Source organism: Accipiter gentilis, chromosome 23 (genome assembly GCF_929443795.1).
Source record: "Accipiter gentilis chromosome 23, bAccGen1.1, whole genome shotgun sequence".
NCBI classification, from domain to species: Eukaryota; Metazoa; Chordata; class Aves; order Accipitriformes; family Accipitridae; genus Astur; species Astur gentilis.
Genome location: NC_064902.1, coordinates 18118505 through 18146297, shown reverse-complemented (window position 1 = coordinate 18146297; position 27793 = coordinate 18118505). Strand labels below are relative to the sequence as shown.

General features: G+C 46.1%; 1 protein-coding gene across 1 annotated transcript; it reads right to left on the bottom strand.

Moving 5' to 3' along the window:
* LOC126049553 (monocarboxylate transporter 2-like) lies at positions 1-27479 on the bottom strand. The gene is made up of 4 exons (XM_049826081.1): positions 27248-27479; positions 10709-10852; positions 4999-5874; positions 1-2208 (listed from the first exon to the last, which is right to left on the bottom strand). Exons 1-4 carry the CDS (start codon positions 27462-27464, stop codon positions 1916-1918), a joined length of 1530 nt encoding a protein of 509 aa, XP_049682038.1. The 5' UTR covers positions 27465-27479; the 3' UTR covers positions 1-1915.
* Between the last annotated feature and the right edge of the window lie 314 nt (positions 27480-27793).

Here is a 27793-nt window from a genome sequence, read left to right as displayed (position 1 = left end):
TTCAATGACCAAAGACCTTTATTTATTAGTGGAACAAAAGATTTCACAGAAAAGGTTTTGCACAAGAAGAGTGGTCTAAGTTTAAGAGTATACTGTATTTATGAAAGTATTTTTACAAGCCATTCTTCATAGTGTTTACACAAGTGATAATTGAATACAGTTCTTCAGTGACAAAGTCATGAAAAAATACTATCAGATCATGTAAGGGTACCATTGAAGCAAAAAAAAAAAAAGGAGACCTAGCCTTTGGACTGGTGTTAGCTTCAGCTTTGAGCGATCTGCATGAAAAGTCCTTGGTTTTATCTAGTCACTTGGAGCTAAAGCCACAAAAGGCTGATGATTCAACTACATGGTGCCATGCTCAGCATCCATGGCTCTTGGGCAACAGCTGCTTATTATAAAATACAACAGTGCTTGCTGTTAAAGTCCAGATCTTCCTAGCTCAAAATTATCACCACTGGGTGAGAGCCTCCTGTGTAGCCTCAGCTCCAGCTCTGCATCACTGACCTGGGGAAACTTCATTTCATGCAACAGGATGCCATGAAGCCACCAGATATTGCAGTGCTAGCAACAGGGAGGTGCCCAACCGGGCCCAAACAAGGAGGAGGCAGCTATATTGGGATTCCCTCCAAGATGGATGCAACTTAACCAGGTTAAAAAAATAAGGCACAAGGCCGCAGCTCTACGACAGAGTTTAAAATCATTAATCCTGAGTAGTAGGAAGCACAAAGTAAGCAGGCTGCACTGCAGAGACAGCGGTGGTTTAATGCATGAATATCTGTGGTATTTCCTATTTTCTAGCAGGGGGATACCTGCTCTCAGCAGGGCTTTCAGGTACCTAACTCAGGGCAGTGAATCCCATTTCGGCTCTGGCATGCCTAAGCTTTATTCACTGATGCAATGATGCCCATAGCTCCTCTGTGCTTCAGCTCTTCATTTGTACAATTAATTAATAGTAACAATACTTACTGCTTCACCAGGGTGTTGTAAAGAAAAAGCATGCTAAAAATGGTAAAGCACTCAGATATTGGATAATAAGGACTTTGTAACCTCCTAGGGAAAATTTTAAAGAATTGGCACTGTTCGAATGTAGATCAAAGTTTAAGCCTTTTAAGACTAAATTTCCGCCCCGCACAGACAAAGGCTCTGGAAGAAGGACTCCTGTAGCATGTCGGCCTTGTGCTGGCCCCGTGTGTAATGTCACCTTTCTCAAGGCACTTTGCTAAAGGCAGAGGTCCCTGAGAAAGTGTTCGGTAGAGCCATGATGAACTGCCCCAAGTCAGTTCCTTCCTCGCATGCTCCGGCCACGAGGACGGGCTGCCTTGCTGCCACTTCATGCACGGGCACGTACTGCCCTTGTTCTCTTCAAGCAGCTCTCTCGTGTTGTGTTTAAGATGAGTGTAGGGTCTATTTTACATTTCCATGAGACAGAGGTGCAGCTGCCAGTGGAAGGCAGCACCAAATCCCTGGGATAAGTCTGACGCTGCAGTCAAGGAGAGGCAAAGAGTTTTGACTGCACGGTGAGAAGATCCATCCACTGCAGTACTCAATGCAAAGCCCGTTTGGGCTGCTGGAAGGGCTCTGCATTGACTCTGACGGCCATTGGCCTTTCCACTGAGTAGAGCTGTAGTACAGGGAATAAAAGTAGGGTGTCAGTTACACCCTTACTCAGCCCCTCTGGGAAATGTCTAAAGAAAAATGTTGCAGGACCTTTGGTATGCAAATGGATACTGCACTGTGTCCAAGCACTTTATAAAATACTAGACTTGTTATGGTTCTAGTCTTCTCCTACAACAAAGAAGAGGATGCACATGGCAGCGCATAGAGCAAAATTTAAAAACCTAGTGTGATTTCACAGCTGGTGTCCACTTAAGCAACCCAGAAGTAATTTCCCATTCAGCCCATGAGAACAGGTTTAAAGTTCATTTGTGCCATTCACTTCCTTCTTTAGTCCTTCTTGTTCCTCTCTCAGAGGTTCCAGCTCAGGCCCATCCTGTGCGGTTTCTTTGCTCCAGTTATTTCTGCCTTCATTTTCTGTCCTTACAGATTTAAGATCCTCTTCTTTTGCCTTTCTTTCCTTCTCCTCCTTGGCAAGCATACGATAATTATAATAATTCATGATGAACAGGAAGGTTCCTGCCAGGACCATCACAGCTCCACATTTAATGAACATATATTTATAGTCCCCAAAGGTATCAATAAGAGTCCCTGTAAAATATACATTAAAAAAAAAAAAAAGGGCGAAACTTAGAGATGAAGACAAGAATATTGTGTTTTCACATCCTAAATATAAAGGGACTTGGCTTTAGGATAAAATACTACATTCTCTGGACTACTGATCTCTTCCACAAATACTCTGATCCTGCAAATACTACACACATGTTCCACTACATAGCCTGTGGGTAGTTAACGTTGATATAGGTAACTCTACCAATAATTTGTACAGTTAAATAGAAGGAGGCAGAGAACCTACATTGCAAAGACAGGACTTTTCAGGCACACCTTTTTCCATATAGAAACTAAGTCCTCTGATCACAGAGTCTGCTGACAGTCTTCCAGTGATCACCTACAAGGATGTCCATTTGACTTGGTAGTCCTCAAAAGCAGCAGCTTTCAGGAGGACATTTGTGAGATGGCACCGGCCACTGGGTCTCATCTCAGACTCTTGACAAAGACCTTCCAATTTATTCTACCACGGGTCGTTCACCAGGATTAGAGGAGACTCAGCTTTTGGTCACAGCTGCCCTTTCTGCATATATATTCATGATCTAAAGATGAAAGGGCACTGCGTGGAACTGGAAAACATTAGTTCCAGGGAAAGCAAAGATGATGCTGTCAATGTCAGATAATTTCAATGCCAAGACAAATGTGACAGGTTCCTCTCAAAGGTTAATGCCTCTGCTACGGAGTTACAGAGTAATTGAAGGGAGATGGCTTAATTGAAATGTCAGTGTTCTCCATTATGTCAAAATGTAACACAAATCTTATTGGGATTATGATCCTGGCATTAATTCCCATTTACTGGCGCAACACAGACCATTCTTAACATCCCAAATCCTAATTAAAGTAAGACGCACTCCTAACCTGGCCTTCACAGTACAGATAGGCCTCCTTGAAACTGGCCCATCATCCATTAGCTCTCTGACTTTTTGGCATATGTCCTCCTCCTTAAAAAGAGGGATCTTTAATTACTTCCTGACTGACTCCTAATGTTGAAAAGCTGATGATTAATTACCCCACTGCATTACACTAACAGGGGATTTTATGGCCACCAGATAAGATTTCTTGATCACAAAAATAAAAATTTTTAACTGGTTTTGGTCAACGGTTCTTCCTGAATCTAGGTGTCTTGGTACACCATTTTCAATGCACTGTGATTTTCATGTTACTGGTGAAACATCAACTAAATGCTAATTGCAACAGTTTTTCCTTTTCTGCTAATCAGGATGACCTAGAGGTCTCCTAAATAGGTTTCAATGAGAGTTTTAATGAGTAGAGTATTGGAAAATTCAACAGTAGGATAGTCTTGCCTCTTTTCCTTTGAGAATAAGATAAAGTCATAAAACACACTGGGAACAATTTACTTAGTTCATTAAAGCAGAACCCTGCAGTAGGTTATTAAAATGCCAAAGAACCAATAAATTTGCTGCTTATTAAAATGGTGGGGAAAGCCCTACAAAACTAATATTATTGATCATTTTATAGAACTGTTTTAGCCTCATTAGCAGTCTCTGGTCATTAACTTAATCCTCCACACAGAAAATTATGTAATTCAGAAAACGGTCATTTTAAAATTGTATTTTCTTTTGTTTGTCATTAATTAAATAATGACTCTCTAAGACAGCAAGAGGATACAGCTGCTTCTGTCACACTGTCTGAGCTACGTGATAATATGAAGAATTAAAAGGCTCTGCAAGATGTGTCATACAATTAGCCAGATATCAGTTTTGAATCCAGGAAATGGGTTTGAACTGCCTTCTTCCTGTGCATTCTTTACTTACTATGATAATGTCATCTCAAAAGAATTAGCAGAGTTTAACTTTTATACATCCAAATACAGATAGCACACACAACCTAATTAAACATTTTAGCATACCTAAAGGTTACCAGTTTCCAAACCAGTTATTCAAGCTTGCATACTGGTGAAATGCAAATTGCAGGACAGGGCACATACATAGGATGGTACCTATACACTGAGAGGATGTCACCTGTAAAGTCATTTAATTCATAGCCAACTCAGGTTTGGTAAGGACTGTACTTGAGCCAAATGCCAGACTCAAATACGGTATCTTCCAGACATGGTGTGTTCCTTGTAGAAAAAGAAGTGAGCATGTGCTATAGAGGGAAAGAAGCGAAGGCTGTTAAAATCACAGGAGATCAGTGCGCCCACTTATCTTCAGATGACTGTAAGCCCTGCTGGAGGTTCAATATTGTCAGCATGGACCTTTGAGGGTCTTTGCCTTTTGATATTTCATACCATGCCATCCAAAATAAACCTATTTTTATTTTTGGCACAGCCTTAAATCTGTCAGATGCACTAAGATGATTGAAATCCGTAAGTGGAAATACTCAGAGCCTTAGAGACAAATAGCAAGGCTTAGGTTTGAGTCAACAATAGGATTTCATAGAACTGTTGTGTTTTATTGTGCTTAAATTGTGGTGGCCTCCACCCTTTTGCAACAGGAGGAGTCTCCAGGAAGAATTGTCTGAAGCGCAAGGTTCTTGGTGTTGCAGGAAGTTTTGTTCTGCAAGTTCAGTTCGAGTGTTTGAAGGGATCAGGGACTAAAAGATCACTCTCCAAAATGTTGACTTCAACTGGAGGACTACAGAGAAAGGAGTAAAGAGGAAATACTGGAGGAGATACCTAGGACCTGCCTTCCCTGGCCAATTACTAGTGGAAAAACGGTGGGTGGGACGCACTTCTTACAAACTGTGCTTGCAAGAGACTAAATATAAGTGACAACTTATATTGGAAGTTGAGGAAGAAAATACACTCACCTCCAATAGGTGGTCCCAGCAATATCGTGCAGCACTCCGCAATGGTGACGAGGCCAACAGCACTTGTGAACCGAGCAGCTCCCACGAGGTCCATGAGCGTTTCAAAGAGCATGGCACAAACCATGCCGAAGGCCAAGCCGAAAAAGATGGAGTAGACGACGAGCCCCGTGTAGCCAGAAGCCAGTGGGCACAGAAGGTGGCAGGTGCCGTTGAAAGCAATGGAGAAGCTGAAAAAGTATTGAATCCGCGGCCTCACCCACTTGCTATTTGCGATGATGCCAGTGGTAGGTCGGGCAATCATATCCACGATAGCAAGGATCGAAAGGAGGAAAGCAGATGAATATTCATCAATGCCGATGTGCTTTGCATAGGGTGCCAGAAAAACAATGGGGGCAAAAAACCCCAGGAACATCAGCACGTTTCCGATCAGGTAAATCAAGAACCCTCTGTGCTTAAAGAGAGAAAAATCGAGGTACTGATTGATTTTTTCACAACAGTCCTTTCCTCCTTCCTCTTCCATTTTGTTCTCCATGGGCACATTTGTGGGACTGCTCATTTCCATGGCCTCTTCAGTGACCTCTTTTTTGAGAGCATCCTTCCCTTCCTCAGTCACCTGGGGTTTGACTGAAGCTGGGGCTGCCCTGATGGGTCTAAAGAGAGCTCCTGCTACACAGCAGTTTAATAAAATTGCCCCAAGAATTAAAAAGCTGCCCCTCCAGCCAAAATTGTCAAAAAGGAACTGGTTGAGAGGAGCCAGGGTGCACAGCATCACGGGGCTCCCTGCCATAGCAAGGCCATTCGCGATGGGTCTTCTCTTCAAAAAGTATTTCCCTATGATTATCACTGATGGCTGGAGGTTGAGAGCAAGGCCAAAGCCTGGAACAGAGAAAAGTAGTTGAGATACACAAAGGAAAATTTGAGACCCATTTATCCGCAGCTCATTGTTTAAGGCAAATTCACGGACAGTTGGTCCACTGGTGGATCTTCAACATGATAGCCTGGATGTAAACTTTGCTCAAGATATCCCTGAGCTTCTGGCTGCCACATTTGGGTAACCAGACCCCCACAAAGACACTTTCTGTCAGAGAACGCCCCTTCCTCTTGCACTGCAGATCTCTCGGGTGGCAAACCTAGCACAAAGAATTTGCTTCAGAATAAATTGAAACTATACCCTCAGTGAATGTTGGCTGGTTTTGCCCAGACACAACAGCCTTGTTGGAGGAGAGGATGGATCTATTAAAAAAAAAAAAAAAAAAAAAAAAAAGAGAACTCTCAGTTTGAAGAAGGTTGTTCTGGCTTGGATAGTGCTCTAACCACCAAAGCGCATCCTTCTCAAGTGCAGCTGGGTCTGGCATCCCCTTCCATGGGCAGCGGGCACCCAACACTGCTGCCGCGCAACAGACCTGCACAGAAAATAACCTCACCCTTCTCAGCCGCTAGTAATTTGGTGGGGTGAACAATTCAGGTCTGATGCAAAAGAATAAGAGGTCTGCAAGTACACAGCAAAACAGCTACTGAGGATGCTAATTAAACAGGACCCTAGGGTGTTTCTTTTAATTAAAATTTGTTTTTATTGCATTTAGATATATAAATGGTATTATAAATCTGCATTGCTAATTCAGTTAGCCAGCTTCTCTTGCACAGTTGAAATCTGAAGGCAAAGATAGCAAATGCTGTGATGGTCTCAACTTTCTGTGGTTCTGTTTGAGAGCACTAGCATATAATACTCTCTTCTTTCCAAACATTTCTATGATGTGCCGTATTTCCTTAAAAATTTAAATTTTCAGAACTCCATCAAAATAACATTTAAAAATCATGCCACATATTTTCCACCCTATCATCCAGGAAAGCATAAGCCACATTAGAACAAAGCAGAAATGTAATCCTTGAAGTGATTATATCAGAGAACATGAATCCTGAAAATAGGGTCATGCAGATTTTTTCTTGTTCATTAGTCTATATAATTAGTTTGTTTAACTGTGCAGTACATAATTAGGCATATTGCTTTACAGAAGAGAATTTAGAAAGGTCAAGGTCCTCAAAATTAATTAAGGAACACTATCATTAGTCGCTGATAGAGTAGAATCCAATTGATGCAGCAGAATTCAACTGATGTTGGATAGCTTCAGTTTGAAGGGGTTTACAAAATTATGATTTTTGCCAAGTCTGAGATATTTTTTTTTTAATTACTTGGAAGTTTAGAACATTAAAAATAAATTGAAATGGCAACATATTAAAATTAATCTTGATATGAAACATTCTCAGCATGAACTTTTCTAGATAGTCCACATATTTGGTAGGGCATGTCTTTGGGAAGTACAGCCTGCTCATAATGCATAAGGGGCCAAATTCATCCCCAAGAGAGGGCTGACCTGAGAACTACAGAGGCAAAACACAGCCTTGGTTAGAGAATACCCTTGACAGTGCTCAGATATACAATTCATCTTCTTTTACCTGAGAAAATGCAACGCAGTGGATTAGAGTTTGCTTTAACTCTGTATTTCCCAGGCTGGTAGGTAAGGGCAGAAATTGAACCATTTCCACAAAATCATTTTTGATAGGGACCTACCACATGTCATGCGGAGAAGGAAAATCAGACTGGATGCCAGCTACCCACTTAAACAATAATCAACTCAAATTTTTTTATTATGTGAACATTAATTTGCCAGTCAGACAAATCTAATTCAATATTACCTCATGCTCTTCCCATTAATTAAATTTGGAGAGTTTCAAATTGACTGACTGGAATTTCAATTTACCTTAAGCTTTTGGCTGACTTTAGTTGGAAATATTTATATCCATTTTTTTCCAGTTTTCAGAAAATACAGCAGCTTTTCCATGGCTGAAATTGTTACTCAAATAACCACATTTTCTCCCCAGGGATAGGACAGAGAGGCCTATCGGTGGTGTTGCATGAACAGAAGCAAGCCCGTGCCAGAAGGAGCATCCCTCCCTAGATTAAATACATCATCTCCCTCATATTAGAAGGAAATAAGTGGCGCTACAGGAATGAGCTGTGTAGCTATTGATCTTGCTCTTACTTTATTAGCAAGGGAAGGCCCCACCAGGTATTTCAATGCTCAGATTTTTATAGCTGAGGCAAAGACTCTAGTCTCATTAGTCAACATGCTTCACCCTCGATCCCATTTTATTTCGTGGCAGTCTAATTGGTACAGATTGAACTAAACCGACCAGTCATTATTGCCTTGTACGTAGCTTCGAAATTTGCTGCTTCTACCTCAGACCTGAAGAAGAGGTTGCATGCCTAACCCCCTATTTAATGCATCCAGGCTGGCATCTGTCCAGGTCGACAGCACTATGGGGAAACAAGTGAGGAAGAGAACACGGGGTTTACAGCGTATGCAGAGCGCCTCGTGCAGCCCACAGCTCGGTGCCATCAAGGACAGAGCTGCTTCAGAGCTGCCTCTGACAGCGGAGCCCCGTCCCTGCTCTGCATGCAAATGGAAAAAGACATAATCAAGAAAGCAATTGAGATTGCCATATCTAATTCCTTCACCGTAAACAGATACTTCCCGCTCTGCTCCTCTGAAAAGATTTCTATTAATATGCCAAAGGCACAGGACGGTAGCAGAGACCTCCTACTACCATCTTGTTTTTATCTCCGTTCCTGCAAATTGCATGAATGTAGTCTTTTACATCAGTCTGTTTCCTTCTCAGGCTAGTAGGAAGGAGGCTAGAAAGAGTGTGATGTTTACAGGTTGCTTTACAGTCACTGCAAATCACCTTTAAAGAAGTCTCTCACCTTGTACAGCAATGCTGTCTCACCTGCACGATGAGCAGGCAGCTTCATAATTGCCCTTGAACACTTCCATGTTAGGCCTGAGCAGTGAAAGCACTTCAAGCGTAATTAGAGGCATCAAGCATGTTAGCGGGATTACAAGCCTCTTCCCTTCTCTGTCAAATTAATATTCCTTCCCCAGCACACACACCATGCCTGGAAATGATGAGTTATTAGCTAAGACCTCATCCATACAGCTGCCCTCATTCAGCAAGCAGGAGGAAAAGATGTCCACAACAAAAAATGTGCTTTGCTGTGAGGAGACATCACAGAATTAAAGGCGAGGAGATAGGGGGGCCGTTTGCCCCTGTACCCTGTTGCTGGCACGGGGGTTACCTGTGTGCATTGAGCACAGCTCGTACTATCAGCTCTCTGGGGAGGGCAGCGGACCAGGTTTGCCGTTATTATTCAGGGACCAAAAAAGAGCAGGGTCTTCATAAATCCATTGGGGGTTAGGCACAAAATTCCCTCCTGGCACGTTTTTAGACAAGTACCTTTGAAAATAGGAGTTGGTGCCTTCCTACAGCACTCTTCCTTGCCTCAGCCCTTCTGCTCACCAAAACGCATCTATTTTTAGCAAAGGATTTATGGTTTCTATGTGCTAATCCAGTGTTAGCCAATTTGCTAGAGGACGTTTGTTTAGCAGGGAATGATGCAAGCTCATGCATCAATAAATACTGAATTTATCCATGGGAGAACTTGCTTATCTTTATTTCTCATTGCTTTGTTTCTGGAATCTCTTTCAAGGAATCTGCAAGAGTCATTCATTCAGCAGTAACAGTTTCATCTAACTACAGTGACTCTCCTTAGAAAGAGTAAGGTTTAAGAGAGGAAATCCTACATGGAGATTTATTCACTACTGTACAGATTTAATAAAGCAGTATTGGTGTAGGAGAACAGGGTGACAAACTTGCTGTCCCAATTTACTTTGCTAGTGGCTGGTTTTATTGATTTTAAATGTTGAGTTCGCACTCCTCATATTCAGAAAGCAGCAACACTTAATGCGGCTGCAGAGAGATAGGGAACATTCATTAAAACATACACCTTGCAACCTCAAAAGCCAATTTTGAGCTCATTGTGTCATGTTTTCAGGCAGGTGTCCTAGCTGCACTGGAAGAAACATTGGCTGTACCGTAGCCAAAATAATCAATGAAAAATGCTTACAATTAAGTATCTGTACTCACACAGGTGGAGAGCTCACTCCAATCCGTCTACCCTTAAAAGCAACAACCCAGCAACTGCAGGCTTTAAAGATGCTGGGCTGAGCCTATGCCTTCTCCTGTTTGAGTTTCCAGTATGGAAATTCATATTTCAATACAGACAATTCAAATTGTAACTTCAATAAGGAAATATAGTTTTATATTTTTCTCACTAGGTAGAACATTGCATATTTTCAATCAACCCCAGCAGTTATTATTTTCAGGTAAAGGACCTCCCAACCTCACCAGCAGTCACAGGGCAAGTAAACTAAAGCAAACCCCTGAAATCTCATTTCATACAGAGAGAAGATAATGCACAGTAATATAGGAACACAGGTGCTTTCTTCCTAGTCACACTTGTATCTGGAAGGGCTTGCCTTGCCCAGGGGAGAGCGCAGTCAACCTGCATTCGCTTCAGCAGGAGCTGAGGGCACTGATGGCCATCCTCACCGTCGCCTCTGGCCGAGAGCGCTCATCTGCAAAGGGCACATCCCCTGCTAAGATCCCGCACCCGATGCTCAGCCAGGAGCGCAGCGCTTAAGCGAAGGATACGCTCTTTGCTAAAGTTCATCTGGAGCAGTTAATAAGCGAGGAGGGGCCTTGTCTCACCGGCTTTTTATCTCACCAGGTTCCCGCTGCGTTTGGCTGAGGTGCCCAAGTGTGGACACCCCAAGTGAACCTCAAGCGCGGGTGGAAAGGAGATGCTTCTTACCTGTAATGAAGCCCACGCAGATGTAGAGCTGCAGGATGCTGGTGCAGAAAGCGGCTGAGACCATCCCAATGCCACACAGCAGGCCTCCGAATATAACCACCGGTCGGCTGCCGTAGCGGTTTACTAAAATACTGCTAATGGGACCTGGGGAAAGAGCGCAAAATGGTCCTTGAGGTAGGTATCGCCTGACAGAGGGCATGTTCGACCCAAAACAGGTAAAACTCTGCACTATCGGTGCCCCTGACGGCTTCTAGGGTGACTTCAGGAAGAAAATGGGAAAAGAGAGAAAGATGATCCGCGTTGCGTGGAGACGGCAGCATGTCCCATGCCACGCGGTGGCTGCGTACTCCGTGACAGCTCCTGTCCCCAGGACTTTAAAGTGTCATCAGAGAAGGCAAACGGCAATAACAAATCAGGTGAACACATGATCCAAGCATAGGAGCTTCTTGATTTATTATGATGCTAAACCATACATGCAAAGCACTGGTTCATATTATGAGGCTGATACCATGAATACTGTTGCATTTTTAATGCCTCTATTTAATGCAGTTCCAATGCTGCTGACCAGGACTGAAGCTTCAGCAGAACATTTGTTAATTAAATCTTGATAGCGGTCTATGTAGGTAGAAACAGTTTGGGATGATGGATTAGCTGGAGCACAAATGAACCAGTTTGGTCTTGCATTTATGTAAAGAGGTGGTTCAGGAAAGTGCAAAATTATGAAAGAGGGCAATGGCTTAACAAAGACTCTGCACGCTGAAAGGAAGCACTTAAATCCGAGGAAGTGGAACATGCTTTGGGCGGAGGAGGAAAGAAAGGAGGTCTTGTGTACAGTAGTCTCAACCAGCTGCAGGACCAGTAAAAATCAGAATCACAGAATAATATATGTCAGAGGGACTTTGAAAGTCTCAGGACCAACCTCCCGCTCAAAGCAGAGCCAACTCTGAAGTTAGCTCAGGCTGAGAAGTCAGAACGAGAGAAAGCAAACTGGGCAGGAAAGAGTGGTCCAGAAGTCAAGCCGTGAGGTGTAAGAAAAAGATTCCGTATTACTCAAAAACCCTGAACCAAAATGCAGCAGAAATGATGCTGGAAATGAGAAAGGAGGATACAGGCAGCATTTAGTAGCTTATTTTACCTGACTCTTTCTGGTGCTCCTCAGCACACAGCAATGGTGTTTCGGAGCCCAGCATGCCGGTTTGCCTTCACTCCTGCTGTGACAAGCAGCCCACACTGTCCACATACAGATTACTGGAAACGGGTGTTATAAGCTTACAGACATCTATGAAGTGTTTGACTGTGGGATCTGCCTCACCGCAGAGCCATTTGGTAGGATATTTACCTTTGCTTAAATAGTCTCAGCCAGAAACAGTGCCACAGCTCTTTGCAGACCCTGCAAACCACAGCACACTTGAGCAGAAAAGCTGGACCCCAACCCCCAATATCCCCTCAGCACGGGCTGACAGCATCTGAACAATTTTTCAGCTCTTATAATGTGCAAGAATAAAAACCAGTAGGTATGACTCATTTAATCTAGGGAATGAAGCCCATTGTTGCATCTGTAACATGTAAAATACTTTCCACTAGCTGTCTAAGGTCAAAACACTCATAAATGAAATACACACAAGCACAGACTTAACAGCATCCCTGTAACTGTGTGATCTGTGAGATGGTCCCATCAAATCTACCATTCAGTTAAAATATCCTAAGTGTATAATTACATGGAGAGTTTTTTTCTCCTAATCCTGTAATTGGATTCACATGCATGCATCCTTTTGCTGCACAGAACACTACAGAATTCAATGAGAAGTTCTGGGGAAAGAGATACATATGACAGATCAGCACAGGAGGAAAGGGACCCCTTTCTCACGGAATTTCCCCTGGTCAGTGCTTGGACTTGCATCATGCTTGAGCTGGTCTTCGTGAGTCCTGTAATTCAAAAGATCAAGCCAGTGTTCCTCAGAACGGCACCAACATATTCATCTGCAGCCTAAGGGCACGTAACTCTTCCATTTTTCAATTTTCCACATGTCCGCATTTCTCCAGAATCAATCTAATTACTCAACTAAGAAAATGTGGTTTCAATTACCCTTTCCTACTGGAAGAGGGCTTTCACATTAGCCCTAAAAGTATAGGATGTCGTATCATGGAGCACAGCATTTAAAGCCCACAAGATTCCTGCTAAGGCCCCTCTCCTGCTCTGACTCAGGGCAGCTCCCAGGGAGAGAAGCCCCTGCTATGAGAAGTAAGACAAAAAGCTCACATATGTCCCACTCTTGCAGCATCCACCCTGGGAGAAGGGAAATAGGGATCCACGTCCCTCTCACTCCAGTCCATAAGCTGTTGTATTGGCTTCACCCATCAGTAAGGATGGGTTTGGACCATGACAGCAGATGATGGACTGGAAGGGGCTGAGGGTGGGACACATTCTGCTCCGTTTCCCAGCCATGGGGACAACCTGGGATAGAGGCTGGAATAGATGAAAGCAAAAGTTCATATCCCAACCACTGGCTTTACAAATGACCCTGGGGCACCCTCTGTGAATGTGCATCATCATCCTCATGAACGTGCATCGTCCTCAACCACATCACAACTTCCCAGCGATCACTTATTAAGCCATGGGACCGCAACTGCTCCCTGTTCTTGTCTTGTGCAATGCTTTACAGCAGGTCTGCATGACCTTCAGCAAACAGCCTTCATCTGCTGTAACCAGCATTATCAGTTTTAAAGGGGGATAATCAGTCCCGCTTATTTGCCAGTCCTGGTGGGAGAGCTGTGATCGCAAAGGCATTATCTGCCTAGGCTGGGCCAAGCTCATAGGGAACTGTGACAAACTCTCAGAAGCAACATAAGCCTTTCTCCTTCACAGACCGAAACCTTAAGTCCAGGCCCTGTAAGCCTACTTTGCTAAAGAAGCCGATGTACAGGATCACAGCACACAGCTGGGAGTGACAGCATTTGATCTCCCTGACCAGCCTCACCCACATAGGACTGAGGGTCGGAGACCTGTAAGGTGCTAAATGCAGCTGGTGAGAAGAGAAAGCAGGAGCAGAACATCTAGACTAAACCTTTCCAGCCACTGGAGAATCCACAGAGAAGGCCATGACGAGCACTCAACCTGCAGAGAAAGCATCAGCTAGACCTACATTTTACGAGACACCAGAGAATCCAACGCAAGACCTCAAACAGTTGGGAAACTAAACTCCCCTGAGCTGCTGCTCATAGACCGAAGGTTTTGTAATAGTCCTGAGCAGACCTTTCAAAAGCACTGAAGCAAATGCAAAATCACATCCCCAAAATTACTTCCACTTAAGTCATTTGGATCTACAGAAACGTCCATAGGCTTTAATGGAGCAGCCTTTCAAAAGCTGTCCCATCTCTCGGCAGAAACTGGTGCACGCAATATGTCACTTAGCTGTGCACACTTCAGCACGCAAACCCTGCCAATTTGGGCAGGCGCACGAAGCACAGACACGTACACCTTCACCCTGCCCAGATGTCTTCGGTGATCAGCATCACACCCAACGAATCTAAGTGCATCTCTCCTGCCCTGCCCTGCCACATGCCACCTGTAGCGTATTTCTCACAGAGGGCTGATGATTAGCCATCAAACATTGGATAACTTTAACAACGGTGTTGTGGGGATCTTCAGAAAACATCAAATAGCTCAAGTCAGGGCAGAGGAATTAAGAAGAGGGAACAACAAAGCCAGAACCGCAGTTGTGGGAAATAGGAAACACGATTACTGCATTGCTTGCAGCTATTGCAAAAATTAAAAGTGTGACAGCCCCTGGAAACACGGTGGAATTGAAAAGCAGGACCTGTCATTTACCAGTTATTCAGGTAGCATGAAAAGAATAAAGATGCTGTATATTACCACACAGAAACCATTTACAGTAACGGTGTGTGCAGCTTAGATCCCAAGGCACCTTTACTTGCTAATACCTGCCTGGTCAAATGTACAGGAACCACAGGCTCCCTGTCCTGGCATCCAAACGAAATCATTCTTCCTTCCTGCGAGCCAAAGACGGGAGAAGCTAACAGGAGTTAGGGTGATTTTTGCCTCTTCATTTACAGAGTCAGGTAAAGACAGAGCAAGAGAAACAGCTGGCAAAGCTCACAGAAAGCCACCTGGCTTGACAGGTAAAGAAGAAGCAGCCAGATGAATGCTATCTATGTCCCTGAAAAGTCACTGCAAGGAGCAAAACCCATCTCAGGTGCTGAGCGTGTCCCCAGTGCTCAGGGACCGGAGCAGCCAGGCTAGTGTCACCCACCCAGCGCTGTCCCCACAACCCCACCACCATGGCAGCACTGCAACTTCTAACGAGGAAATGAGAAGTAAAATTTAATCACCCCTTCGCACCCCAATACATAACAAGGACAAGGCTGCCGACACGGGGCTGGGAGCAGGCAGTGCTTCGCTGCGGGGAGGGATGGCATTTCCACCCACCCAGCCTTAGGAAACAAGGCAGCCGCTTCCACAACCCAGCAAGTGGCTTCCTCCCTCCTAATGAACTTCCAGCCACGGCCATCATTTATCATCCACCGCAAGGGGATGACACGAGACAGCAGAGGACACGGGGGATGCTGAGCTTCATCCTGCCGCTGGCTTCGCGCAGAGCCATGCCCGGGGCTCTGCACCTCCCCTGGCTCGCAGGGCACTGCTGGGGGACACGCTCTCCAGCGGAGCTACCATCGTCCCCCGGGTAAAAGCAAGGAAAGCCTGCTCAGAAACGCCTTGCTTTACACCCCAAGCCCTTGCAGAGCAGGGCCCACGCAAAGGGGGTTCTGCCTGCAATAAAACTGCAGTCTGGAGAGTAACGGTTTGCACCAAATATCCCCAAAGGATGCTGCTGGGGTCATGGCACTCCTGAAGACTGATGTAATGTAAAGCACTACCCTCAGCCTATATAAATCATGCTGGTTTAGTGCCTGTCCTGTATAAAGCCTCTCTTTTCTCATACCTGTGGCAGATTTCCATTCGTTGTTAGCTGGTACATGAAAGGCCATGTCAGAGAAGCTGATCTTGGTGGCAAGCAAAACACAGGAACTCGCCGGTGGGAAATACAACAAACCCTAACTCATTTGTTAGCTTGTCCAATTACTTTTCACCTTGAGTTTTGTGTTTGCAGAAGTGAAAAGGACCCTGAAGAGGAGATTGTAAAACCATAAAGAAAATGCAAAATACCCTGGACTCTCCTCTCTTCTCCTCCACAAAGCCAGGCCATCTTGTCATTTATTCTTTTAGAGCTGCTGAACTATGATCCAGAGAGGATCATAATGCAGCGTTGGCATTTAACAAGAAATATCAATCCAGACTGGCTTAAACTCTTGCAAGTATGACAGTGCTCAAAAAATAGACACCTGAATTGCCTTTCTGTTTTCCTTAATAAGCCTAATGAATTTTTTATGAGCTGCAAAACTTCCCGTGTTGGTGTAAAACACCAATGTTTTTTAACAAGGACTAAAATATTCTTCTCTCCCATACCTCTGACCATATATAGAGAGAGATCTCCCTTATTTGTAAAGTTTGGTTTGTCTTTTTTTTTTAATTTAACCTAGTACTAACAGAAACACTTTTCCCCTTTTTCGGTAGAACCTGGCTTAGATGAATTTCTGCTGAAATATTTCTGTGCAGGGCTCTCAGAGAAGCAACTAAGAGCAGAGACTCTGAAAGGCTGACCCCGTAACCCAGAGGCCTCCATGCAACGTGAGTTTTTTTCCAGGTTTCACAAGACTGACCTTCTGACAGTGTAAAGTGGCACAGAGCCATTGCAAACATGTCTGCTGGTAAGACCATTTGATGGCCATGCAGATGATAAAACAGCAACACTTTAAAACAGTCCACTGCACGGACCCCAGTGCTGGCAGTTTTGGGACCACCAGTGTCCCCATCGCTGGGGCTGCAACGTGCAGCTCAGCTTTTCCCACTTTTCCGCAGTGACAAGCGGCTCTAAAGAGCTGTTACTGTACAGGGACATTGGTCAGCACCAAAAGAACTGCCCAGATAGTTAATATTTTCCAAAGTGCTGTGAAAACACAGATAATACTGAGGAACTCAGCGCGACACGACTGGCGTTGACTATGTGGAGTCACTGGGGACGAAAGGAGGAGCGGAGCATACTCAGCTGGGAGGAAAGGGGGGGAAATCATTTATACTAATAAAACAAAGTCTATTATTACACTAGTAGTAAAACAACGACAGGAGCAGGCCTGCAATTTCCTCGGTAATAATCTCATTCCCTCGGTGGAATAACAACACTGCCTTTGGCCTCGTAATTTATCCACCAGGGTACCAGCCCATTGTAACACAGCAACCTCCTCATTACCCCGCAAATGAAAGCAAGTGCCCCCGCATTATTAACACGCTGCCAGAATCCACCAGCCTCCCGAGGCGGAGGGGATCAGCATCAGCAATCAGCACCCGGTAACGATGCACAGCCCGAAAGGGAGGTGGCCTGAGAAAACACCGGGCACAGTCGCAAAGGCAGGGGGAAAGGGATGGGGGCGGTTAAAACCTGCAGCCTTTCAGTCTTTGGCCTTGCTAGAAGAGAAGTCCAAGGTCCAGGACCTGGATGGCTCGTGCTCTTAAGCGTTTGTCACCTTGGGCTTGGAGAACTGCCGCTCACCAGCTGACCCACGGTAACTGAGCCCTGCACGTGCCTCTTCCAGATCTCCGGAGAAGATTTGGTGGTACCTGGTAATAATACAGCGTATTAGTAGTCTCATCTGCTTGGTTCAGATGGTTTAGCTTGCACCTGCGATGGCTGAGGAGCCCACGCACAACTGGCGCTCCCTCAGGCAGCGCTGCTGGAGACGGGACGGCCGCGCACGCCGGTGCTGGGGGACAAGCAGCAGCGAGCAAACACCCCAGGTAACAGCCATGGTATCAAACCCCCCTCTGCCAGACCCCAAAGGGCGGCTTCCAAAGACCTGTCCACCCCTAAACTGCCCTGATGCCTTCTGTTAGTATTACTTTGCGCGCAACCAATCATTTTTACATAAGGAGGCTGAAGCATATGCAATAGCAGCTCCGACAGCTAACCAGCCACCAGAAGCTGCCTTTCTTTCGTCCCCGTAGGTGAGGAAAATGGTCTGTACATTGCAGGAAGCAACGGCTGCAGTTTCAGCACAACCCCTGTAAGATGTATAAGCGAAGTGTGGGAGAGACTGCCTGGACGCGCGTTACTCCATCATCAAACTGGTCAGTCCAAGCTCTGTGGTGCTGGGTCTCCGGGGCAGGATTGGCACCGTATCGAGCTGAGAAGGCAGTGGGTATAATGATCTGCTGCAGAAACCAAGCTGGGGCAGCCCTCCCTCCCCTGCACCCACCCGGCACGTCCTTGGGAAGCCAGGGACACTGACCTCCCATCAGAAATACATGCATTTGCCACCACAGCATCCTGCTGTTAAAAAAAAAAAGGAGAAAAACAAAGCAGACGAGGCCCAAGCTTCAGAAAGACAAAGCGTCCTCTTCCTTATCCAGCAATCTTATCTGATCAGTGCTTCGGCATTTCAATTTCCAGATTATAGAGCTGACATGCGCTGCTCCTGCGGCTCACGGAGGAGCCACAGGCCAACAGCTCCAAAACTGGGGCTGGAGCCAAGGTCCTTCGTGTCACTTCATATTTAGGCAATTAAATAACTGCTCCTGCAAGGGGATGGCGTCGCAGGTGCCGAGCACACAGCTGCCTGCACTCAGTGGTTTCCCCAGGCTGCTGGTTTGGATCTCACCCACACGGCAGATCACAGCCGCTGACCTTCAGAAGGTCATGACTTCATGTTTTTTGAATTTCTTTCCCATGATTTTTTTAGCTAACCTTTTGCTTTGGCAGGACCGCAGACTTCTATCCCTTCCGTCATTTGAAGCCCAGCTGCAGAACATGAGTCCCCTACATGGCTGAAACACCTAGTGCCTGAGATCAGCAGCCCTTCGTTACCAGTCTTAACACACCGCTCTACAAGCAAATCAGTCCCTACCTGGCCATGCTTTCCAAAGGGCTTTGCCCACCTCCTGGAAGCCCGACATAATTTGACCAAGAGACCTGTTAGGCTGCAGAGCCGTCCAGGGACAGAAAAGGCTGCAATGCTGTGGGACAGGTTGGCATCAATGCTTTCGTGCTCCTTCCTACGGCAGCACGCAAAACGTATGCTGTACTGACCGAGGAAAGAAGCTTTCACGTGTTTGAACCTCACCTGTGGAAGTGGATCGTAACTTACTCCGGGACTTAACACCTGCCTGCGAAGCATTAACAACTCCCCAACCAAAACTCTTCGCTTTCTTCTTCCTAGTTCTTACTAATCTCAGGTTTTATTAAGTCTATCACATCTCTATTACTGCTGCCTGGTGACCTTGCTAGCTCCAATGAAGGGCAAAATGATAAAGCTTTGTGGCCAAGTCCACGAACACAGAAATATTTCACCTGAACCTATAGTGCTATTATCGCTCTTAAGTAGAACAAGGCTATTTAAAAAAATAAAAAATATAAGCACATACATGGTGACCTTGCACGGCTTGTGTGCTCTCTGAGAGGCAGGAGAAGTATATGAATCTGCAGCGCCATCCATTACAGAAATCAAATCATTCCTCATCCGGCTTTCTTAACAAAATCCACCATCATAATGGCGCTGCTACCCCAGGGATTGCCCCAGTGTGGCAAGACGTCTCGTTTCAATGACACGGGGAGGCTGATTGACTCTTGGTGGGACTCCAAGAGGTGGTGACAATAAGCAAAAGGAGAAAGTCCAGCACGAGGCAGCTGAGTCGCGGGTATGCAGGGAGCACCTGCCTGGGCTTGGGCAACGATGGCAGGATGCTGAATATCCACTGTGGATAAACAGAGATATTCTTTTGGTTTCAGCCTACGCAAAATATCCAGGTGGAAAAGCACACGCCTAGGGAAATCCTAGCAAAAGCTCTACCTGAGAAATTTTTTTTTGTTGAACCAATGCTGTAAGCATGTAAGTAGAGACCTGACGCATGATACATTACTGCAAATATCACCCGTCCTCCTCTCCCTCCCTTCGCTCGTAACCCTCGCTCAGCGCTAAGGGCTGATGAGGAGGTGCTCGTGTCATTTCAGACACCCTCGGGTAGCTGAGGCATCCCACGGGGTGGTCAGATACAACACAGGACCCACAGGACACAGGTGCTGGATTTCCTGGAAAAACCAGCAAGCAGCCGGCTGCGCACGGCAGATCCGCACTGCATCCATACGGGCTGAGCACCTCCGAATGCAAACCATGCCCAGGTACTGAGCCTTTTATTTCTCCACTAAGTCCACATTCTAGAAAGCGATGGGAAACCCGCAGAGCAACCACCCAGGCGTAACACACAAGGATAACCTCTGCTTTTTAGGAGCGAAGCCACTTGTGTGGGAACTCACAGGTTTGGGGCTCTGGGTTTCTTAAAGAACAAGAAAAAGCCCCAGCACATGCTGCGGCAGCTCATTTCTTAGCAGTGGGGGATGAAAACAGCAGCCACAGCATGCGAGCACAGTATCTGCTAAAGGACTCATGCCTTGGAGAGATTATTTCTTAAACCAGATGACAGCCCCGTAGGATGCTCCCAGACAGGCAACCTGCTCTCATGCAAACAGCTTTCTTCCCTGCAGCGAGGGGGATGCCCAGCCATTTCCACGCACAGAAAATCCACTCCAAAATGCTGGGCAATGCACAACACACAATTTTGCCAGGCAGCCCCGACACCGAGCTTTTAGCAGGAAACACGGTAAAGCCTCCACCAGTCAAGGCACATCTGGCCCAGCACTTGTGTTCCATCATGCAACGTCTGAGCCAAAACTGGCTTGCAGAGAGCTTGCATGTCCTGAATCCAGGCCTGGGTCTTGCTGCTTGTCCTTAAAAAAACCCCCACACCTCCCTTCCCATGCCTCAGTTTCCCCTTTTAGTGCTGTGGTACTTCACAACTATTTGCAAGCCCTGGGGATGGGTGGAGAGCCCTGGGTGAGGTGTTCTGGAGGCAGAGAAGGTTTTGATGGAGTTTGGACCAGACCAGGTGAGAACATTGGCAGTTTTGATTAAGTTAAGAACTGCAGAATCAAACTCATTATTAATATAGCTTTATGCCACTGCATGTTGTAAGGTGCTTTCTAAACCTGTCACTGCAATTTATCATGCTAGCACTGTAATAAAATACAGCTATAAAATTTTGGATTAAATGTTCAAGGTCAATGGTCGACTTTCAACTTCCCAGTCTCTTCCGTGCTGCTTTAGCAGATGCTCTATTAAGCAGTTACAAGCTCTGGGAGAAAGTTTCTTTGGAGAAAAGACTCAGTTGTGGAGCATCTCCAGAATTAAATCTTCAGACATTTCATCCAATTACAAAGCAATAAATAATAAATAACAAGTAATAAACACTGACTGACTTGAGGATAAGGCTTTTACTTCAGAAACGCTCTCATTTTTCTTGTTTGCAAAAGGTGGCTCTCTGCTTCTGTCTTTGCAAAATAGACACAACATGATTCCCTAATTTAAATAGAAATTTGGATATGTGAGAACAGCAGCCTGGAGATTTTGGGGAGAGTATTACAGCAGTGCATAGCAAAACTGAGACCAAGACTCCACTGCACTATATACTGAAAAAAAACAATGTATGGTCCTGATGCAACTTAGCTTTTTATGTATTAAGGGGCAACAGAATCAGCACATATTTACATCTACAAACTGCACACAAACATGCACAAGGCTTAGCTGCACACCAATTGCAAAAGAAAGAGTGAAATTCTTCAAAATGAGGGAAGAAAAGAGGTCAGATGTCTCCTGCTCCAGCCCCAGCTATTCAAGCTTATCAGCTGAAATGAGGCTGTGTCAGGATCTGATCTCTGAGTTTCACTCAGATGACTTCTGTTGTTTCATTACAACGATGAAAAGAGCATTTTGGCCACAGACACACCATTAAAAAAAACCTGAAAATGCAGATACTGTCCTACGTTAAATTATTCTCTCTATTCTGGCATATGTGCCAGAAAGCTGGCTCGTTGTTCAAGCTCTAACAGTTGGCTATAATAAAAGACATTACTTCTTCCCACAACCCTTACCTCTCTTATAGACCTAGAGGAGACTGTAACAGCTACAAGAACATTGCTGCTGTTAAATTAGCGGCATCAGTATTTCTTATTTTTAGAATGTTTGGCTGCTTCCCCCTCTGCTGAATAGGGCAACTAAATTACTAGCAAATTAATACTGCTTATCTTTTCTTTCCTGGGAGTTCAGCTGCCTCCTGCTTCCCCTGGGTCCTGGTTATCTCTGGGGACTCATCTGTGGCCTAGCTTGAAATGTGTCACCCTTAAAAATGGGAGAAGTGCAGCTCAGTTTGGTATTGTGAACACGACATGGGCACACGGCCCAAGTCAGGAGGCGTGAAAGCCAAAGGCTTTTGGTTTTGCCGTTGTATTTTTTAATACACAGTTCTTCCTGAACAAACCTCATCCCTGTACATGAGGCAAGACCTTGGGAACCTTGGTCTTGTGCTGGCCTAGCAAAGTCCAAGGAGGCAGTTTGCAAAAGGAAACCCTGCCGAGGGCATGCAGCAGCACGACGGGTGCCTTGTGATGCTCCACGTTTTGACAGTGTTGGCGTGTCCTCGCCACCCCCAGAGCCTGGTAGCTGAGAGCTGAGGTGCAGCTGAAAGCACCTTTAGGGAAGGATGATGGCATCTTGCCTGGTCCCTTATGGACAGATCCTGGTTCCTTTTCTTTCCATCCATCAAAGACTCTGCTCTGTAATACTTTTCTCATTTGGGGTAAGGAATGAGGTCTTCACCCGTGACAAAAAAAAAAAAAAAAAAAGAAAAAGAAACTTTGCAAGACAGAAATCCCTCTTTATCAGATTGATAGGGTTGCACCCTGCAGGATTTGGTCAGAGAAAAGCAGTGTTCCCCAGTGCTCCTCACTCACAAACCTCTCAGTTTTCCCTCCGCAACTGGAAACGTGGAATTGCTGAACATGGACACTGGCAAGAACTACAAGTACCCTATCATAAAGTCCAGGCTATCTACTTTACTGCACACTAATCTGTTTTACTACTTGTATTATAGTGACAGGATTGTTTTCTGCAACCTAGTTCAGATTAAGAAACTGGGGGATAAGACACATTAAAACTTCTGCAATATATATTGCCAGAGCCTTGGCTGGTCTAAAATGGCTTCCTAGGGGAATTAAGCAAAAAGTGAAGGGCAGAAACAGTGTCAGCTGCTGATTTTCAGTTTTAGTCTGAAAAACTGGAACTGCTCTGGCGCTACAAGCCAAAGCCTCGGGTGGTCACTGTAAATCTGCATCCATTCTGTCCAAGTCAACAGAGCTACTCCAGTGGAGATTTGGGTTAGTTCATGCGAGTATTTTCAGAAAATACACTTCATTTGCATTATTTACAAAATGCAGACATAAGCTCTGTTACACAGTAAGCAGCAGAGCCTGTAAACAAGTCCCCACACCAACGAGCGTGCCACAGAGTTGAGGGACTGTCTCCCGAGGATGTTTGCAAACCAAAGCTGTTGTCACTGAGAGCATCAGAACCTCCACACCCTGCCAAGGCGCCGGAGCGAGCCGAGCCGGCCGACCGGGTTGCTCCTCGTGGGGCACATCCACGGGGCCGGAGTCCTGGCTCCGAGAGCCACGGCACAGCCCGGAGACGTGGCTGAACACCAAGGAGGGGACAGCAACTCTACGGCCTTTCCCTGAAGCCAACTGAGCAAACGGCAGAACCTGTGCGCTCTTGAGCAAAGCTTTTGGATCTGCGCGGCCACATTCCAAATCACGGCCGTCTACTGCTGCTGGAGCAGGGGGTGGAGGTGAGGCATGGTTGGGGCTTTCCTTTCGTGGCTGTGAAGCCCACACCTGACACCAGCAAATGCAACATTTGGCCCCTCCAGCCCCCCAGGACACGGGCCTGATGCTCGGTGCCCCCAACATGGTGCCCACGCGGCTGTAGACTGCACCCCCTGCCCCTCCACGCAGGCTGTGACAGTTCTGCCTCACCACTGATTTGGGAAAGGGAGGGAAGGAACGGACAAGCCATGGCAATAATTACCCAGTTTAGCAACTCTACTGGTTACTCAGGACTATGTTGAAAGCTTACTTTGGCATTTTTAGAAAATTTTATTTTTTTTTCCAGAAGATTAGCAAAAATCCAGTGTTAAACTATTTTCTAGTTTTTCAGCAAAGTAAATCAAGCTTTGCCACACGGGCATCCTAACAACTCTAACAGGCACCGCAGCAGAGCAAGACTTTGGCAGCTCACAGGAACCAGCACCCTGTTCCTTTAATGAGAATTTCCAAATCACTGAAGTCACTCATAAGTCAAACCTGCTCTGGCATTAAATGCCCAGTCAATCAAATTAGATGTATTAAATACGCTCTTGGGCGCGTGTGTTTCCTTTGCACCATGTTCTGCAAACTCCCACCGCAGCCCTGTCTGCAGCCACTGAGCAAATCGGCGTCTCAGCCTGGATTGCTGCAGAGAGAGGGATGATCAAACAGGCATAAATCTTATTTGAGAGGAGAGCAGAGGAGGGGAGGACTATTAAATGGACATAACTGAGCAACTGCAAGGCAAGTGGGAAGGTGCAAAGGTACAATCACCTGCAATTAAGTCTAACAGTTGTATCATCCCCCATATTACCGTATAATAGCATAAGGGAGGGTAAAGTTAAAGCTCCTTGCAAAAAGGCAGAAGACGCTCAGTTAATTGGGATTAAAGTCCACTACAGCATCCCAGGTACAGAGCACATGGCACTGGCTTGAATACTTGGAGAGAAAGAGAAGAAAGTGTGTTGGAAAGCCTGCAGACAGGAGAAGGCAAGGGCCATCAGAGCAGCATTTCACCTGCTCCAGCACCAGCTCGTCGGCCGTGACCTGCACCTGGAAAGGCTCAAGCCCCCCCATTTTACACCCCTGTGAGTAACTTCAGGCACTGCCAGGTGCAGGGTTAATCTGCAGAGCATGGTCTTCGCTCCGTCATGGTCAGGCACGAAGCATCTCTTCCATACCAGAGAGTGGGGGGACACATTTTTGTTGGAAGACAAAGCAGAGCTGGCAACAACCCAGAGGCAGTCAGGGAGCCCCCAACCTACAGGTAACTAGTTTGGCACGTTTATTGAAGTGTTACAGGACAGGCAATGAGATGCTTCGGCACATGGCAGTCTGCAGAAGGGACGTGATTTTTGGGGCCGCTCCATCAAGGTCTCCCCCTCACTCCATGGCAGAGCAGGGTTTCCCACTGCTTCACTGCGGATGATGGTTGTTGAAATCGTAATATCATCATCCTGGTGCAAAGAGCCGCAGTTAACATCTACCCGAGACTGAGTGCAATGGAAGATACAGCATTTCCCCAGAAAGAAGACTTGCACTGTATGATGCCCTGAGCTACCGGGAATACAGAGAGAAATGTGTTAGGGACCCAGCCACCAGGGACAGCAGGGGTCCCTGCTCTTCGTGGGACACATTTAGCACACTCACCTCTATTAAAACCCCAACTGCAGCCTTCCCAACAAGTGATGTCCTAATTTTAGCACCAGATCACAATTTATAGCAGCCTCCACTCATTCGCATAGTCTTGGTACCAAATATTAGCCATCTCTCTTTGATTTCCAAACTATGCAGCTTCCTAGACTCTCATCTGTAGGCAACTGAACACACCAAAGGCATGGGCTGCCTACTTTTCCTTTTTTTCCCACCTGACTGCTTCAGAGACATTCCACATAATTTACCCCAGCCCTTTAAAACAGCATTTAAGTAGCATCTAAATGACAAGCAGTCCTTTCGCCTGCCTCCCCACGGCAGTGTTTCCCTCGCCCACTGCAACCCACTTGCTCCTGTTCAGCCTACACAGAGCTCGGCTGTTTCCTTTTCACTGTAGACTGCTTAATTGTATTGCTGGGGCTGAGGCAAAAGTGCTTTTCTCTGCATTTAATAACAAGCCGCAGTGGAAAACTATCCCAAAGCCACAGTGCTCCCCAGGGCTTGGGCTCAGCATCCCAGGAGGGAGGCCAAGAGGGTGGCCTGGGACAACAGCACTGGCTTAAGCAGAGGATTTCTCTTTCTAAATTGCTGCTTGGGTTTTGCCCTCGAAGTGCTCCATTTGTGGGTTCTCAGATGGGAACCCAGCCCTTGCAGAGTTGCTCTCCCTGGGACCAAGCCTTTGCAGTGGGTTACAATAGAGTGGATTATGATAGGCTCCGATTCAAGCATTGCTTCCACTTTCCAAACTTTTACAAAGCATCTTTACTTTCATTACCAGCTGGGCTCTCCAAAAAGCACTACAGTGCGTTATTAAGGGAAAAAAAAATATATCCCTTTTTTAAAACAAAGAATATTTTCAGAATTGCTTTAATAGCCAGGGTAAATATTGATGAAGTTTCCTGCAATTACAGAGCATGGTTCCTGTCTACCTCCCATTGCAGATTTAATCAAAGGCAGCCCAAGTTTTTCATTGAGTCATGAAAATGGTATCAAAATCATAAAAAAAAGCAAAGTTATATGCACTGCTTTGCAACTGATAAGAATGATTGGCGATTTCATTGCTGTAATTATAAGCTGCCACAATAAACAAGCAGCTACTTCGTTTATTGTTCTCTACACTCACCTTTGGCTGAAACCCAGACCCAGCTATTTCACACCAGCATATTCTCAGGGCTTTTTCACCGATGCCCACGGAAAACTTTCGTAGGTAATCTTCTGATTTCAGGGTAGGGGACCACCCCTGCTACCCTCAGCAACACACCAGGTCCGGACCATGCTCCTACTTCACAGCCTCTGGGTGCAAAGTTACCAACTTGTGTCAAAGCAAGGCAGGAGGATCCCAGTGCCTCCTCAAAACAGCTCGCCTGTCCCCTCTCCACTCGGATACAAGGAGCAGGGATGGTGCTGCCTGCCTTTAGGGGGAACGGAGGGGCTGGGTGACAGGGCCAAGGCCACATTTTGTTTGTGGTGTCAGAGAAATCGCCCAACACAGCCCATGGCTGGCAGCGTGGCCGGGGAGGGGGATGCAGCAGTGGGACACATCACGCAGCTCAGCCTCTCGTGCGCAGAGGGTACCGCACCCCTTTATAAATGCTTCTGCGTAACACCGTGCCCGTAATAGTGAAATGAACCCTATTACAAAAAGCAGCAAAGGTCCTGCAAACCCAGCTAGAGATAAAGGGGATGTCAGCACAAAACTGGTCACAGACCACATTTTCAAAGGCATTTGGAGGCCCTCAGATGCCCAAAAGGCACCCCAAGGTGTCAAAAGATGCCCACACCAACTGAACATATTGACAAATTCGGAAGGCACGAGGCCTGTTTGAAAATCCCAGCCAACACCAATTTACATCTGAAAACCTGCTCCTTAGCCCCTCCAGGCTCCACATATGTCTTGTTTCCCTAAACGACACTGGAAACACGATCAGAAAATAAACCTGTTGACAGTGCCCGTGCAGATGGCCACTGCCGCTTTCCCTGTACGCTGGCCCAAAACGGAGATTTCTGATTTATTTTTGCTTTTTACAACACAGCGCGCCGCAGGGGCTGGTGCAGGTTTACTCACCTGCACCGTACGTCGTGGCCAACGTGATGGAGGAAACCCACGCGATCTCGCCATAGGACGTGCCAAAGAAATCCTGGATTTCTTTGAAGAAGATAGCTATGCCTTTGGGGAAGGCGTACGCGAAGCCGATCGAAACGAAAGCGCCGACGACCACCACCCAACCCCAACCGCCGTCCGGTGGACCGGGGGCTCGCCCCACATTAGCGGGGGGGGACATGGCCGAGCTGGGCAAGCGGCTGCCCAGTGTTCCTTGGGAAACCCTGAAACACAAAGTGCAAAGGTGCAGGGTCAGCCCCGGAGATGCTGCTCCCCCCAGACCCCCAGTCCGCTGCGACAGCATCGCCCCGACGCAGCTTCGATCTAGTTATTTCTAAGGTCGCGCCCCACCCCTGCCGTTTTGCATTGCCGTTTAATGCAAAGAATATCAATTATATGTAATAACCCCTCCTGGCATCCGTACTGGGACAGAGGGGAGAACAGGACGGTGCCAAAAATACCCCGTGGAATTGGGTATAAGATAAGAAACGGCTGCTCCGACCTGGTTCA

Coding starts and splice junctions, on each gene's coding strand:
- LOC126049553 (XM_049826081.1), bottom strand. CDS start 27,464: ATGTCCCCCCCCGCTAATGTGGGGCGAGCCCCCGGTCCACCGGACGGC. Junction 5,875..10,708: donor CTGCGTGGGCTTCATTACAG/GTAAGAAGCATC, acceptor TCTCTGTTCCAG/GCTTTGGCCTTGCTCTCAAC. Junction 2,209..4,998: donor GCTGGGACCACCTATTGGAG/GTGAGTGTATTT, acceptor TATATTTTACAG/GGACTCTTATTGATACCTTT.